Source organism: Ursus arctos, chromosome X (assembly GCF_023065955.2).
Source record: "Ursus arctos isolate Adak ecotype North America chromosome X, UrsArc2.0, whole genome shotgun sequence".
Taxonomy (NCBI): Eukaryota; Metazoa; Chordata; class Mammalia; order Carnivora; family Ursidae; genus Ursus; species Ursus arctos.
The window spans coordinates 59504006-59520748 of record NC_079873.1 but is presented as its reverse complement, the minus strand read 5'-3'; the positions used below and the strand labels follow the sequence as shown (position 1 = coordinate 59520748).

Genomic DNA, 16743 nt, shown 5'->3' with positions numbered 1-16743 from the left:
AATCAAGAGTTGAACACTTAACCAACTGAGCCACCCAAGCACCCTGAAGTCTGTGTTTTTTAATAAAGGGGTGGATACTTGGCTGAGAAGAAGGTTTTGGAAAGGGAGAGGTTGTAATAAATAAGGATTTATAGATGTTTTGATGGCATGTGGTAGACAACTGCATCTCAGGTGTCCTTGTTTCCTATTACTTTGCATATACCTACCACCCAGGTAGGTGGGCAGGAGATAAGGGGCCATAGACATGTATTACAATCCCTAAAAATACCAGATGATGTAGGGACATTTTCAGAAATTTCAGTTTTTCTTTGTAGCAACATTTTAAAATCCTGTTGGGCTGGGAGGAATATTTGTCAATAACAGGGTTAAGATCGTGAAAGTTGAGAAGCCAAGAAAGGAATTCTCTGCCTGTTTTCATCCTTAGCAGTCAAATTTTAAGGCACAGAGAGAGAAAAGCAGAGTGTGATGTATATGTGTGTGTATGTATGAATTGACTTGTTTTTGAAGAGCTTTAGATCATCTGAAGTGGAAATGAGGCAAAGAGAAATAAAGCCAATCACTACATGCAGACCTTCCTTATCTCAGGAATCACTTTGGACTTCACTTTGCATCCTTTCTAACTGGATGCCATGATTAAGTTAAATATATTCCTATCTGGAAGAAAGTGTAAGTTTGCCTGCTTCTTCAGATTTCCATTATGAATAGTATGGTAGCGTAGAGGGGATAGAAGTATCTAGGATGTATGAATGAAGTATAAGTTTAAAATTGAAATAAGATAAAAACAGAGAGGGAGGCAAACCATAAGAGACTGTATAGTTAAGAGAACAAACAGGGTTAATGGAGGGATGTGGGTGGGGGATGGGCTAGATGGGTGATGGGTATTAAGGAGGGCACTTGTTGGAATGAGCACTGGGTGTTATATGTAAGTGATGAAACACTAAATTCTACTCCTGAAACCAATACTACACTATATGTTAACCAACTTGAATTTAAATAAAATTTTAAAAACTGATTTATATAGTGGGTATAAACTATGAAACAAACAAAAAAAAAAGTAACAAAGAAGCCAGTCTGGGAAATGTAAATTCCAGGGAGCCTGGAGGTCTTAAAGACCTCTCCAACTGAAATAACCTTAAAACAGAAAAAAATACATTTAATGACTAACATTATATATTTGAAATGTGCAGGTTGAGCAGCATTTGGACTTGGAATGAAACAATAAGAGGTTACATTCATGGATAACCAACAAGATAAGGCTGTTGTTGCCTCAGCCAATGGAGAAAACACTCTGATTAATGGGGTCAAAGAAAATGGTAAGAGAATTTAATTATAGTATTTACTATCTCTGCTAGTAGTCCTTTGTTATTACTATAGATTTTTAGTGTCCACAAAATGGAAACTTGGAGCAGGTTAAGTCTAGGGTGCCTCTGAGATTGATATTAATCCTAAATTTTATTCCACCAAATTTCTAACTGGGCTAGAAGGGTCTCTAAGAGCTATCTAATCCAAACACTTTGTTCTTGCAAATCATCTCTGTCCGATGAATACTTAAGTTCCTCAAAATTCATAGCGAATTAGAAATATGCTCTGATGTGTGGTTTGAAAAGTCTAGAAGCAGAGGAGTTTCCAGAACAGAGGTCTGAATGATAGGACTAAGCTTTATAGCTTAAAACCATAACTATCCCACCTGAGCATTTTCCCACCCTGAAAGCCTTGACTTTCCAATTGATCAAGCAGTCCAAATATTTCCTTATTTCTGAGGAGAGCTCTGTCTGTGTCTAAAGAAAAAGCTAAATCTAAAGAAATACTATTTTTCACTTGCGTGAATGCTCAATATAAAGTCAGGGTTTGTTCTTTAACTTTGTAGTTTCTAGTTCTAAAGCCAGAGAAGTGGAGCCTTAGCTTATATAAGATCAAGTACCAGAAACTGATCAAGGGAAAGAGAGTTAATGAGTGTGGTCTAAGACCTTTAACTTTATTTCTGTCATTTCTTTCCCTTTTCTCCAGATTCAGAGAACCAGGATGTGGCAATAAAGTCATTGGCAGCTCTAGAAGCTGCTGCACCAATCCAGCCTATACCGGTGGTTCAAAAAGAGACCCTGATGTATCCCAGGGGTCTCCTGCCTCTGCCTTCTAAGAAACCTTGTATGCAGAGCCCCCCATCTCCTTTGGGGCTAATTGAAGCACCTGAGCATGCTGCTAATAGTGCTTCTGTGAATGCCATCTCCCTTACATCTGGTGTTGCAAAAAGCCTGCATACATGGTCACTGCCCAATGAGTGTGAGAAAGCTCCATTCGCCATAATGGAGCCTGCAGGCATGTCAGCTCTGAATGGGGACTGCCTCATGCAGCCAAGCCGGACTTGTCTGGGCTGTTTCATGGAATCCAAGGATGCAGTAGATCCTGAGCCAGGGATCAGTCTGAAAGTTGGTGATCTAAATAAGGATTATGAAACCTGTGCAGTTTCTGATATAGGGATCCAGTGTATTAATGCTGGAGAAAACATGAAATACGGAGAGCAGCTGCTCTCAGACCAGCTGCTAGGTTTTCCTCTGCACAAATCAAGGGCAGGAGAAAAACGGGAAGCTGAGAAATCTGACATCGACTTGGAGGATCCAGCTCAGAAAAGTTATTATGAGGCATTACTGTTAGACAAGTGTAATACAGAAGAGGCTTTGCTGGCAAATTCCAATCAGGATTGGGGTTACTTTGAGACTTTTATTAGTGAGAGTAAGATTGAACTACTTGACCTCTGTTCCAAAAATGAGCTGTCTGTCAACTTATTCTCTGAAGAAGATGTGGATAACTACATGTTCGATGATGATGAGTCAACACTGGGCAGTGATGTCTGTTCCTTGAAAATTCGATATGAGTCCTTCCAAGACAATGTTCGAGACAAGACCACCCTTCTAATGCAGGAGGATGCCCAATTCAACTTTTTCCCCAGTGTCTTTACTACCTGCCCCAAGCGGGAGTCTAAGAGTGGGGTCCTGAAGCAGAACAGTGATCTTTCCCAATTCAAGGTTCCTGATGTGAATATCATCTGGGGAGAGGAGGATAAAAACTTGGACAAGAAAAAAGGCAAAGAAGAGGGACAGGAAGACAAGGGTGTAGAGAAAAAGGATGAAAAGGATAATGGAGAAAAATCTGCCTTAAATAAACCGTGCAATGGGACTGAAGTAGGGCAATTTAAGAATCCAAAGCAGGACCATCTTGCCAATTCCTTGGAGGCATCAGGGAATTTCAGTGATGACAGTTCCTTCATTGAGGTCTCTTATGATGCCATGGGGGAGATCAAGGACTGTAGCCGCTATATGGCTCGGGACACTAATTCTGGCAGCTCCTCCTCCCAGCAGAACTATGGGCTGCGAGCCAAGAGAAAAGTCAGGTACAGTGAAGATTATCTATATGATGTTGACTCATTAGAGGGTGAAAAAGTAAATGAGAGGAAGGAATGGCTGCCAGGTGGTTCCAAAGAGGAAGATGATGATGAATGGTGTCCCAAAAAGAGAAGAAAAGTAACCCGTAAGGAGCCTCCTGTTATTATCAAATATATCATCATCAATCGCTTTAAAGGTGAGAAGAACATGCTGGTGAAGTTGGGTAGGGTAGATTCTAGTGAGACAACAGTGAATTTAAGTGAGAATCAGCTCAACAAATATGCAAAGCTGGCCCCCTTGAAGGGCTTTTGGCAGAAGAAGAAAAAACAGAGAAACAGCAACACTGATTCCAACAAGATACCCTTATGCCAAAAACCAAACTTTGAACCAGGTAGCTTTGAGGTGTCATTCCTGCCACCTGCTCGCAAACGAAAATCTAAACTAGGCAATAGGCACAGGATTCAAAGAATCCCATCTGTGGAAACTTCAACAAGTGGCAAGCAGATTTCATTCTGCAGTGATCAGAGGCAAGGTAGTACTCGTAAAGAAGATGGAGGCCAGAAAGGTACACTGAAGTCAGCCCCTCTGGCTGTCCCTGGCTGTGCAAATGCATCACATTTAAATGACGTTACAGGCCCTGACTCAGTGAAAGTCAAAGCCCAAGAGGCAGGATTTAAGGGGCCAGAGAGGAAAGTGCTCAACAAAATTAAATTTAAAAGTGAAGCCAGGTTAAAATCCAAGAAAATCAAAGCTGGGCAAGAAAACAAGCCAATTGTTCAAATGAGCCCTCTTTTGGAAGATCAATCCTCTACAGCTAATTTAAAGAATGAAGCTGTTCCTGGGACCTCAAACAGTTCTCATCTATCTGAATTTCATGAGGCAAAGGTTGCTAAGAATTCTACTTTCTTACCAACCACCTGCTCTTCTGAAATGCCTCTATCATCTGCTAATGTTGCCACCAATATACCTGTTATCCCTGGAGGGTATCTGCAGACATTGTTAGATGCTTCTGATTTGTCAAATAATACTGGTATATCATACTTCACTCACCATTCTCCAGAGCAAAATGAAGGCAGCCTCACTCAAACAGAAAAATCTTTTGTGCCTCTCCAGCCTACCCAGGACTGTGTGCTTTCCTCACCCTCTGAGTCTGAGCTGCAGCAGTCATCCCAAAACTTCAAAATAGAATCAAGCAACTATGGAAATGTGTGGCCCAACAAGCCTACTTCTGGCCCCCAGGAATTCATAGCTGAAGTCTCAAGGGAGATAGCTCCAACCCAATCTAATGAATTTGGAGTCTCCCAAGTAGTCTCCATGGAAAATAACCTCACAGCTACAACATACAATCGAATCTGCCTCAATAGTGAAGGCAGTAATTGCAACAAGGTCCTATATGCCTCTGTGCAAGACACCCAACTCCCAGCTGATGACTCTTATCAATTATGTCACTTTAATAATGGAGAGATATGCTTTCCTTTCCAGCAGGGCCCAGCCAATATGGATGATGATCGGCTCTTTAGCTTTGAGTCAATGGCCCCACTCTCCGTCAACTCAAGCAATTATTGCTCCTTAAGCTTGAAATCCTGTGAAAAAGATGGTGATGATGACATTACTGATGACTTCCTGGCTCATTGCAGTCCCAAGCTGGTGATCCAGCAGAGCATTGATGAGATAACACCATTAAAGGAGTCCACTGACCTCCTGGATATCTCCAACTTCACTCCTGACAAATTCCGCCACTCATCTCTCTCAGAGATGTCCCCACCTGACACCCCTAGTCTTTCCCCTCAAATTACCAGCTGTGAGAGTATCAAGACACTAGGAACACTAAAGGGGTTCCAAGAGGGTGTTCCAGGACCATTGGGCAATATGGAGAAAATCAAGTGGGACTGCAGTACCCATTCAAGGCAGGTCCAAGTGGATGATGGATTTACTTTAAATAACCATCAGTTTCAGTTCCACATGTTCAATGATGAGGATTCTGTCAGCCTGCTCCAAAAAACTCCTTGCCTATCAGCATTCAATGATCCATCTGGTCAAATGAGTACTAACAACAAAGTGTCAAAATCAAGAAAGAAAACTTCACCCAGCAAGAGTGGGGCTATGAACCAAAGCTCTTCTCAGAAAAACACCAGGAAAAAATCTCTCAAACCCAACAGCAAAGGAATTGAAAAGCCACCTGGCAAAACCTCCCGCCAGGCCCCTAAGTCAACAAAGAAAGGGAAATATATGGCTGCAATCAATGGAGAGAAGATGCAAATTGGCATTGGCCGTGGGGGAGGCCAAATCAACAGCATATCTTCCACAGGGAAGACATTGGCTGAATGTATCCAACATGGTAGCCAGGTGACCTCCATGAAGATGCCGAGTCAAAAGGGACTTTCTGGAGACTGGACTTTGGGGAAGGAGAGTAACCCAGCCTGGAGCGACCTGAGCATGGGCACCAACACGAATAACCTCCTTGATGATGACCAACGGGAATTTCAGGAGCCTTCCTATATCTTATCCAACATTGCCTCTGGTATGGCAGATGTGCAGAGATTCATGATGGCCTCCATAGAGCCCCTTTGGGAACCCATGGAGCACCATGGGGACCCCAACATATTCTACTCCCCAGAGTCTAATAGCCTAAAATTAAAAACCCTCAAAATATTGGCTGGGACACCACAGGAATCTAAGAAAAAGGTCAACAGTGGGTCCCCAGGAGCTACTAAGAATCACAGGTCCATCAAGGGTGTGAGTAAAACCAATGGGAAAGCAGCGATAGGTGATCCTGGTCATGCAAACATGCATGGTTATGAGGACTCTCGCTCCGCCTTCTTTGATAAAAAGTATAATAACCTGAGCACTTTAGGCAATAATGGACCAACACACAAAAAGTTATATCGTCACAAATCCAGCTCCAAGGCCCTGAGAGATGAGAAGTGTAAGGGAAAGTGCGTGGAGCGAGAACAGGTCCACAAGGATGAGGCTGGGACAGCTTCTTTTGAAAAACTGAGGTAATACTGCACCAAAATGGCTGAGATGATGTACCCTTAGCTTTCCTACTACCTGCTAAGCCCACAGTCCCTCATTTTTTCCTTCTTGAAAGCAAAAGTTTGCATGAAAGAAACTGTCCCATTCCCTTCTTTTTCAAATTAAAAAGAAAAAAGTGCATGACAATTCCTATGCCTTTAAGCCACCCAAAAGATTGGGCAATTTTGTTGTGGCTTAGCTGGGGATAAACTCTAACAAGGCTACTTTTTCTGCTATTCAGCATTAGTTTCTACTAATTGAGAAAATAGAACTAAAATATGCTCTTGAATGATTTTGGGAAGGGAAGGGCTTTGCAGTAAAAAACATTCTGAACAACAGAATCAAAAAGTTATATAGACTAAAGGGCAAGATCATTTAAGCGAAAAGAGCATAATTTGGAAAACAAAATCTCATCGTGTGGCAATTAGGAGTGCTTTCTAGTGCCCCCTGTATCTGTAGCTCTTTCTGCATCATACAGCATTCAGTATGATGTAAATAAATTTAGATTGTATGATCCCTTTGTGGGACATACACTAAAGCTAACTAAAGTGGCATAAATTGTTTGGTTTTTCTGCAGGGATTCCAACTACAATCTCCTAAAAGCAGAAACAGCATTTTGGGTTTTACCTGTGTTTGAAGAAGAAACTCACATTTTCCAGAAAGACATTTGATGTTTGTATTTTATTTCTTTCAAAATATGCCTTGTGGTATGTATGTTGACATATAAGTGCTTAAAGAAAAGAATTTTGAAGTGTGGGAATAAGTCTTTGGAAGCAAACTTTAATCTGATGTTCTATGTAAAAGACTTCAAAAGTCATACAGTTGCACAAGTAGTTTATGCACTATTTACCCAAGGAAAAAAGGAAAATATTGTGCCAAACTACAAACAAGTGACTGTATTGTATATATTTTTACTTCTATATCAACATTTGGTTGTGAGTATTTGGGGAGCTTGTCCCTGTTGATTTACTAGAAACATTCCAGTGATTCTTGCTATTAACCACCCCCACTTATGTGGATAGCACCTATAGATCACAGTGGGAAAATATGTTGTGTTACACAATTTACCAAAACTTAAAGGATACTGTTTGAAATGTGCCAGATTTCCTTACCTCATCTCACAGATTCACCCCACAGTTTAAAGCTCATTAATAAATTTTTAAATATATATATATGCATACATACATTATTTTGAAATTTTAAACTCTGCTGTCCTGTGTGGAAACATAAACAATTAAATAAGGCACAATAAAGTTTTGTTTGTTCCATTGTCTAACAGTTCAGTTGTGGAAAAAGTCTGGAAGTCACAACAGCTAAGTCCATCAGGGACTTAATATATGCATTTACAGAACCTTTTACAAGGAAACAAAACAGCTGCTTTAAAGTTTGTTTTCTAAAAGCAGAATCCGTAGCTGAAAATTATTTAAAGTGCAAAGTTATATTGCTGATACTTTATATCTCAGTTTTATATATTTTATAATAGTCTGGGATAAATTATAAAATAGCTATAAAATCAACACTAATGATAAATGAAGTACATAGATTGCTTTTATTTAAGTAGTTTCACAAATGTTTTGTCAAAAGTGCACTCACATCATGGCTTTAGTGTTCTTTAAGTGTTTAATCTTGCAATGCCAATGTCATTTAAAGAAAATGTTAAGGCATCTCAGTTCAACTCCTGTGAGTTACGTACATATATTAGATAAGCTGAACAGTTTGTGGTAACAACTAATCGGGGCCGTATATACTTAGTCTGAGGATGACTAGTATTTGATGCCAAACACTAAACTTAAATTTCAATTTTTATATACATTTTTAAAATCACATTTTTATTCTGCCCTTCCCCTTTTGTCTTTAAAGTTCACAGCTTCAACACTACTAGTGTGGCTTTTTCTTCCCCTTTATTTACCACTTGACTTCTAACATTTGATCTATTTTCCTTGCACAGTTGAAGACCTGTGTGTCTGACGACTGATGCATTATGGCACAGATGAGATAATGGATGTAAAAGCGCTTTGTAGATCGTAAAGTGCTATACAGATATAGGGGATTAATATTATTAATGTTGTTGGTTGTTGTCGTTGTTACTCTTACTATTCTTACTAATACTGTTACTAACCTATTAACTTGTGAATATATAGGCTGTGGGTGGGAGGGTGGAGAATAAGTGGGTGGGGGAAAGGGAGATTAAAAAAAAAGATGTTTCAAAAGGACAAATTTAAGCAAAATATAAACCTACCTAGTCATTGCCACCTAAATATATTCACAACCAGAGATGAAACATTTGAAAGTAGAGAGAAATGGAAGGAAGCCTGTCCCATATATAAGTACATACACTTCCCAGTCCATGATTCTTTTCACCAGCCTGCTCTACTACTTATAACTAGGTAGTAAAATGAACAAGCCTGTGTTCTTGATGGTGTGATTGTGTGTGTCTCTGGGAATGAGTGCGTGAGGAGCATTTTGTGAGGCTGCTTCAGGCCTGTTACTAGGCTTTGATGCTCTGTGTGTGGTGAGTCTTAGACAATTACTTAATGGAAAGGCACCAGATGAAACATGTCTCCTACTCTACAGCTGCCATCCAGAAGGGAAAATAATCAAACTGGAACACTTTCTTCTATTTCTCCACTCTGACAGCTAACTGTTTATGCTTAATGCTATGGCTGGTTCTTAAGAACTAGATTTTGTTCTGTTTTTGTTTTTGTTTGTTCTGTTTTGCAGCTAAATTCTAGTTTGCAATCACCAACTCTACCTGTATTATGATCCCCAAGACTCCAGATCTCAAAGTCACTTACGAGAATGGAGTGCTCTCTATGTAATCAAAAGGTGGCAATTAAAGAAGAAATAAAGAAAATGTTCCATGGGTACAGTGTGTTTTATAAAAAAAAAACAACATGGGAGGAGTTGTCCCAGTTTTTCTCAGTTCAGCTTTGAAAAATGGGGTGGGGGTGGGGTAGGACAGCCTGAAACTTTCAGAAACAGTTTCCTTGTCAGAACTTGCTATCACAAGTCCTTTGGAATGGATACTCTTTCAGTTGCTCCTATGGAGCCCATTAGGGGCCAATTCTAGGGCATGGTTCATCCCTTTCTCCAAAGAGAATTGACATTTTAAAGTACCGTTTTTAATGGCCTACAGTGCATTATATGTTTTTTAACATATGTATCAGTGACTTGTAATCAATCGTTTTGTACTGAAACATAACAAGAACCTAATTTTGGTTAATGAGCAATAGGACAAGGCAGAAGATGCTTATTCTCTTAATTTCACTTAATATCCTCTCAGTACATTATGTTCTGAGCTCTTCAGTTTTTATGGCTTTTTTGGTCCTGCCACTGCTCACAATTTTTTTTCTTCCTGTCACAACATAGTAGGCCTGACTTTTTGGAGACCCTTATTCAACCATCTGCCTTAGTGGAGTGAGGGCCCACAGATATAAAAATAGTGTTTTGCCCTATCACTGATGTTTCAAGTCAGATATATGGAATTTTCCTTGGTCTGAAATTCCTGATTGCCACTCCCTTCTAACATCTCTTTGAGACGCTGCTTCCTATTAATGCCTTCTCAACAGAATCCCATTTAATCTTTGTTTTCCTGGAAATGGTATTCTCCATTATTCTTCTTATTTAATTTCAGTCCTTGGTCTTGGAATTTTTCTTCTTTTATAATCTTATATTCCACCTCCTCGAAGTGTCAGGGTTTAAGAACCTTAGCCAGGCTACTTCTGGAATTTCAGAGGACAACCTTCACACTCTTAATTACCTTTAATTGTCTTGGCCATTTTCACATCTAATTTTAAATACACACACACACACACACACACACACACACAGAATTATATCTCATGGCTAAAGAAAGTTGGAAACTCCTTTTCCTTGAAGGTCTGTAAAAACATCTCATCCCCTTCCTGCCCTAGTTAGGTGCTAGACTATGTGGAGAGGGCACTGAAATAGTAGCCTTGACCAAGGTTCTTCAAGACTTTGGGGGTTATGTTTGGGCTGTGATAACTGGCTTAAACCAGTGGCTTCTCCAGCATCTCATAGGCCAGCTTCCTCACATATGCTGCTTCCTCTCAGCTTTGTCTTCTGACTTCTTGTTATTCTGTGCAGTTATGTGTTAAGGCCTTACCTTCTAAATCTTTTCAAACCTCCTGCACTACCTTGACCATCACTTCTTTAGCTGTCACCCTGAAGTCTTTGGTGCTAGGTGGGCTTCGGTGATAACTTTCACCTTCTCTGACCTTTTTCCTTGCTGAGAAGCATCTGTATGTGTGCAGGGCGGGGGGGGGGGTGTACAGGAAGGGGGTTAAGCATGTATGTAAGAGAGAAGCATAAAGGATGCTTCAAAAGCTGTAAACAACTCTGGCTAGCATCCTATGTCCTGTTATGTGAGGTTCTGCAGTTCTAGTGAATTTCTGTTTTAGTGCGTCCTAATGAGCATTTACTGCCTAAAGGAGAAAAACCATATCCAAGGACCTCTTAACCAAGCTTGCTCTTACCAAGCTGAACCAGTCTGACATAGATCTGCCACATCTTCAATTTACAGATGCTCTCAGAACAGTTCCAAGAATTGAAGAGAGCTGAGTTCCTGCCCTGAAGAGGAGAATGGAGCACTAGCTAGTCCTAACTAGTGCTAGAACTATAAGTGTTTGTTTTCTCCTGGATTATTAAGAAATTATCTAATTTCTGGAGTTTTATTTTTATTTAGGATTTTTTAAATGATAGCTTATTATAGGGATATGTCCTTTTATGAAAAAAATTAATATGGGATTTATTTTCTAATCATAAAATTCACTAAGCCCACCATTATGTTTAGAAGATTTCATACCAAAACCAAACACTTTAGTAACTAGGGATAAATAGGAATCTTGTCAACACAATATAGGCCAGGGATTTTTGTAAAGGCTTCTCAAGGACCCGAATAAGGGGGGAAAAATTAGCTGTGCTGTTTAACTTGGGAAACACTGTCATCAGCTTGAAGATCCTTAGCCAGCATGGGATTATTTTGATGGCAGTACACAGGCTACCCTTTAAGGCACATTTTTTACTCAGAGCATTAAACAGTAGCTACAGTCATGAAGCAGAGCTCCCGTTGCAGCTACATGATACTTGAGATATACTCTTCATTTCAGAATCATAACTAAGAGATGAAACATTGGAGAAGGACAATGCAAAGGAAAGAGGCTTAGTACAAAGTGAAAGGTATGAATGAGGCTTTAAAAATCAGTATCTGGGTAAGTAGAAAAGAAACACTTGACATGAAATAGAAAGGATGTCTGTCCATCTATCAGGCTCAGTGGTTTCTGAGTCTTAGACATCCCCTTCAGAAAGAAGAAAGAAGATGTTTAACTCACTCTGCTTCTTTCAGAGATCCCTGGTTTTACAGCACAAAAGAAAAGGCTTAGAATGAAAACTAGAAGAGGCCTTTTGTTTTTGACTCCCAGTGAGGAGAGTAGAAAGTTTAAAATGCTCTACTGGGATACCTGTACCACTGACTAGAGTTTGCTGCCTACAGTTTTGAATGTACTAGTCCTTAATTTAATTTCCATAAAACTGAATGCACCTCTTTAGTAAAGTACTGATTTATGGTGCTAAAGAAACTATTATCTCCATTGTTCTCCTCTCCCAAGCCCTTTAAACATTTAAGAAAATTTAAAACAAACATGTTAGAGGCCCTTTTTATGAATGTAACCTAAGTTTCTGTTTGACATATGACACTGCAACTTTAAAATGTTAGGAAATTGTTTGCCTTTTTTCTTTCAGAGTTAAGCTTTATAAATAATCTGTAGAGTCAATTGAAGTATAAAGCTTAAGGATCACTCTTAAGACGCCTACAAAATCTTGTATATTTTTAAGTGTGCCAATTTGTAACATATTTTGTAAGTGTATATTTTTCTTAGAAAAGTGCTGTGAAGTGTCTGTATGTGAGAGTTTTCCTTTTTCTGCACCACTGGGTGCTAATAAAAGGATATTTACTTCAAAGTTTCTGGTTTTAGAAACCATAATACAAAGAAAAAATACACTTTTGTTGGGAATTTTGTAACACAAAACATGTTGTGAAAGAGTGTAGTGATCTTGTGCAAATGAAAATGAACATTTGTGAGCTTCTTGCTGTTTTATAGATTTTCTTGTAAATTATTCTTGTAACACCTCTGGTTTTGTTGTTCTTGTTGCAAAGGTTTTAAATATTTGTGACTGAGTGTATGGTGAAACTGTCATAATGTACCTAGCTGAGTTTTGTTATTGTTTATGGAATAAATAAAAAGAAAAGTTTAAAAATATTGCTTTGGAATCATATGTAACAATTCAAACCATTTCTAAATAAATTCTATGTCCCATATAAAAAGTTCTTCATTGTCTAGAAATTGATGGAGCTAGACAGTATTACACTATGTGAAGTCAGTCAAAGACAAATACCATATGATATCACTTGTATGTGGAATTTAAGAAATAAGGCAAATGAGCAAATGGGGAAGAAAAGAGAGAGAGAGGCAAACTAAGAAACAGACTCTTAACTATAGAGAACAAACTGATGTTTACCAGAGGTTAGGTGGGGGGGAATGGGTTAAATAGGTGATGGGGATTAAGGAAGGCACTTGTTGTGATGAGCACTGGGTGATGTATGGAAGTGTTGAATCACTATATTGTACACCTGAAACTAATATTACACTGTATGTTAACTAACTGGAATTTAAATAAAAACTTTAAAAAACGTTCTTTGTTGTCTAGAGCAGTGTTTCTCAAACTATGTAGTGAGGGACCGATTTTTTTCCTCTGCCCATCACAAACTGATACTATTATAAAACAAAATAGGAATAAATTTCTTTAAAATTGAAATGGAAAAAGAGATATACAAAATAAAAGCCCTAATGTATTTGATTCAACATGTAAAATTACATTTCAAAACAAATGTAACAGGGAATAAGGAAAGAATTGCAAAGACTTGGTACACTATTTGAGACAATTCCACCAATCAATGTTAAATTGCCACAGAAAGTTCTAGCCGTGCTTTCAGTAACGCTTTGAGTAGGAGCAACAGCATTATTATCATCCGGAAACTCATTAGGAATGCTGTATGCCCGGCCCTACACCAATTCTACTGGATCAGAATCTGAATTTTAACAAGTCCTAGATGATTTGTGTGCGTGCTAAAGTTTGAGAAACACTGGGCTAGAGTTTTTTGCAGGGGATTCTTCTGCCCTTCAAATTGGGGAATCATTTTCTAGTGTGTCCCATCTTCAAAGATCTTAGAAAAAATGGTGTCCTTGTTTTGTGGTCCAAACAGATTTTGCAGAGATGCAGTCCTCTCAAAGTGTTGACTTTGTTTATTGAAATTAATAAATGCTAATTTGCTTGGTACCCCAAAAATGTCAGATTTTCCATAATTCCCTACAATTCCTACATCATTTTACTTACCACCCACCCAAAGACCCTGTCTCCTTTAATCAGGACTTCCCCAAGCTCTATCCCCACTGTGCTCAGTATTTTAAAATTGGGTATGTATAGAAAAGCTGGGCTTTGCTCCTAAGTGCCCAGATCATGTGAGACACCCATCAGAGCCTGGAGCCCTGGTCATTGTGGCATACACAAGCCAACAGCCACTTCTTTGGTTTTAAATACCATTACTCAAAGAAATAGAAAAATGTGTGTGAGAGAGTAGCCCTCTATTCTCACTGAATTATCTCATTCACTTCCACCACTTCAACTACCACCGAGTTTTTTGCAAATCTCTCCTTAGTCCCTAGCCTATATTTCCAGTTATAGGCTGGCTATCTCCCCTTGGACATTCTGCAAGTTCCTCAGACTTACCTATACAAGATCATTTCACAATCTTTTACCCTCTGAGTGTGCTTTAACTCAGTGAATGATGCTGCCATTCATCCAACCAGTGACCCAAGCCAGAGAGCAAGGTTCACCAGCAACTCCCTTCTCTCCCAACTTCTCATTCAATTGGTGCCTCTCAGTTCTCCTGCCTTCCTACCCCCATTGGCACTGCGTTAATTTAATGGTTCATGGTATTTCACCTGGACTATTGCAACATTGTCCTAATTCAGCAATTTCCAGACTTGGCTTTCATACCCTGGAAATTTTCAATAAGGAGAAAGAAATGAAGAGGGCAGTCTTTATAGAATTGTCAACTTTTTATTTTGTTCAATAAAGTCATTTTTAAAAAACTATGAAAAAACTATTTATTATTAATTCACAGATCATTTTAACACCAAAATACAATGAGACAGTGCTTTATTAAATATGCACTATGTTGTCTTTTTTAAAGATTTTTAAAATTTATTCATTTGATATAGAGAGGGAGCATGAGCAGGGGGAGAAGCAGAGGGAGAGGGAGAGGGAGAGGGAGAAGCAGACTCCCCACTGAGTCAGGAGCCCAACGTGGGGCTCCACAAGGGGCTGGATCCCAGGACCCAGAGATCATGACCTGAGCCAAAGGCAGATGCTTAACCATCTGAGCCACCCAGGTGCCCCTGTCCTATGTTGTCTTTTTCTCTTCATCATGGACCATAAGAGACTGAAACCAAGCTTCCAAACCCTTACTTTAAACAGTAAAAGGATTGGACCCCTCTGATGTTCTGAAGCTTTCTCCCACTTTCCATGTGTTCCCTATGTGATAGAGATTACAAATGTATATTCTTCACTCTGTGCATGATTCAGAAGTGTATTTTGGTGAAGATGGCTCTAGAAAAAGATTTTTCTTGAACTAAAGTAATGGCAGGGTTGGAGTAGATGAGAGGTTCCATTCTTTTCCCAGTGGTCTTACATCTCTTTTTTTCTTTCTTGGCCAAAGTTGAGAAAGTACCAGGGTTTAGGGGGAAGATGGCAAGTCCTTTGTCTAAAGACATTTGATCTGTCTTGGAGCTGAACTTTTGATCGGCTTAGTTTAGGGGAGGAGTGATTATGACACTGTTTTAATATGGTATTCTATGCAAAGTAATTAAAGTTGTGGTTATTAAACCTTTCAGTCTATATACCACTTTGATAATATAATGAAATCAATGGACCTTTGCTCCAGGAAAATGAACATACTCAAATTTTTTCATAGAATTTCAGGAGATTCACAGATTAGGAATTTCTATATGAAGAGAATCAATTTCCCAAAACATCTTTCCCACATCATAATGGAGTTTCTGTAGTCTATCTCCTCTTCTCCATTGACCCAAGATAATGCTATCATTTTATTTATTGTCTGCTATGTGCAAGGCACATTACATGAATTATCATTTCTCACAACAATCTGCAAGGGAACTATCTACTCCATTTTACATTGAAGTAAATTGGGACACAGATAAAATAAACTTCTTAAGAGCACACAACTAATAGTTTTCAAAGACTTTCGCCAGAGCTGAACTTCATGCTTGCCCCATCAAAAGCCCATGTCTCAAATGCAAGACATTTATTTCTAACATAAACCATATTGTCTATACCACTTTGAAAATAGGATGATAAATATTAATACTGACATTAACCATTATTTAATAAATATTTGATTCTGTATCAGGTATTGTACTAGATGCTAAGAAAATAAAAAATAAATAAAGCACATAACTTGCCCTTTAGGAGCCCAGAGATAAAACATAGAGGTACAATTTAATAACTGAAATAGAAAAACACTCACTGATCAATTTAAGTTGAATAATCACATGTAAAGCAACTAAAGATTTGCTATTCTTAAACACTTGAGAAGAAAAAAAAACTTCCATCCATTGTTATGGAGGAACTAATGTCACAAAATACCACTCCCAATAACCAATATCCCACCTTCTACCCTTCCCCTATTTTGGAATCCGAGTTGAGTGTGAGCCTCACTCCACCTTACTACCTACATGATTTGGGACAAATTAATATATCTATATCCCAGAGTTTCTGCCCACAAAACCCTAATATAACAAGACTATTGCTCCCATAGTCTTATTTTGAAGATTACACGTGTGAATTCAGCACCGAGGGGGGCAGATGAGTAATACTTAGCACTTGCTACTGTTTAACAGATGTGAACAGCATTTTCCTAATAGCTCTTATTTTGATTCCTTAGAAATCATTCCAGCTCCCTACCCTCAAGTATTTGGTTTTTTCATTAGGCTACAAATTAAGAAAATGAGTAAACTTATAGCTCAAAGAGTCTTTGATCTTTATTTGGAGAAAGATGTCATTTTAAAGATAAAATTAAGGGTGTCTGGGTGGCTCAGTCTGTTAAGCATCTGCCTTCGGCTCAGGTCATGATCCCAGGGTCCTGGGATCAAGCCCCACATCAGTATCCCTGCTTCTCTCTCTCCCTCGGCCTGCAGCTCCCCCTGCTTGTGCTCTCTCTCTCTCTTAATAAAATCTTAAAAGAAATAAA

General features: G+C 38.9%; 1 protein-coding gene across 1 annotated transcript; it reads left to right on the top strand.

Moving 5' to 3' along the window:
• The first annotated feature begins 1234 nt into the window (after positions 1 to 1234).
• On the top strand, positions 1235 to 7066 carry NEXMIF (neurite extension and migration factor). Its single transcript, XM_026487197.2, has 3 exons — positions 1235 to 1313; positions 2008 to 6379; positions 6973 to 7066. Exons 1-3 carry the CDS (start codon positions 1235 to 1237, stop codon positions 7064 to 7066), a joined length of 4545 nt encoding a protein of 1514 aa, XP_026342982.2.
• Positions 7067 to 16743: the final 9677 nt, after the last annotated feature.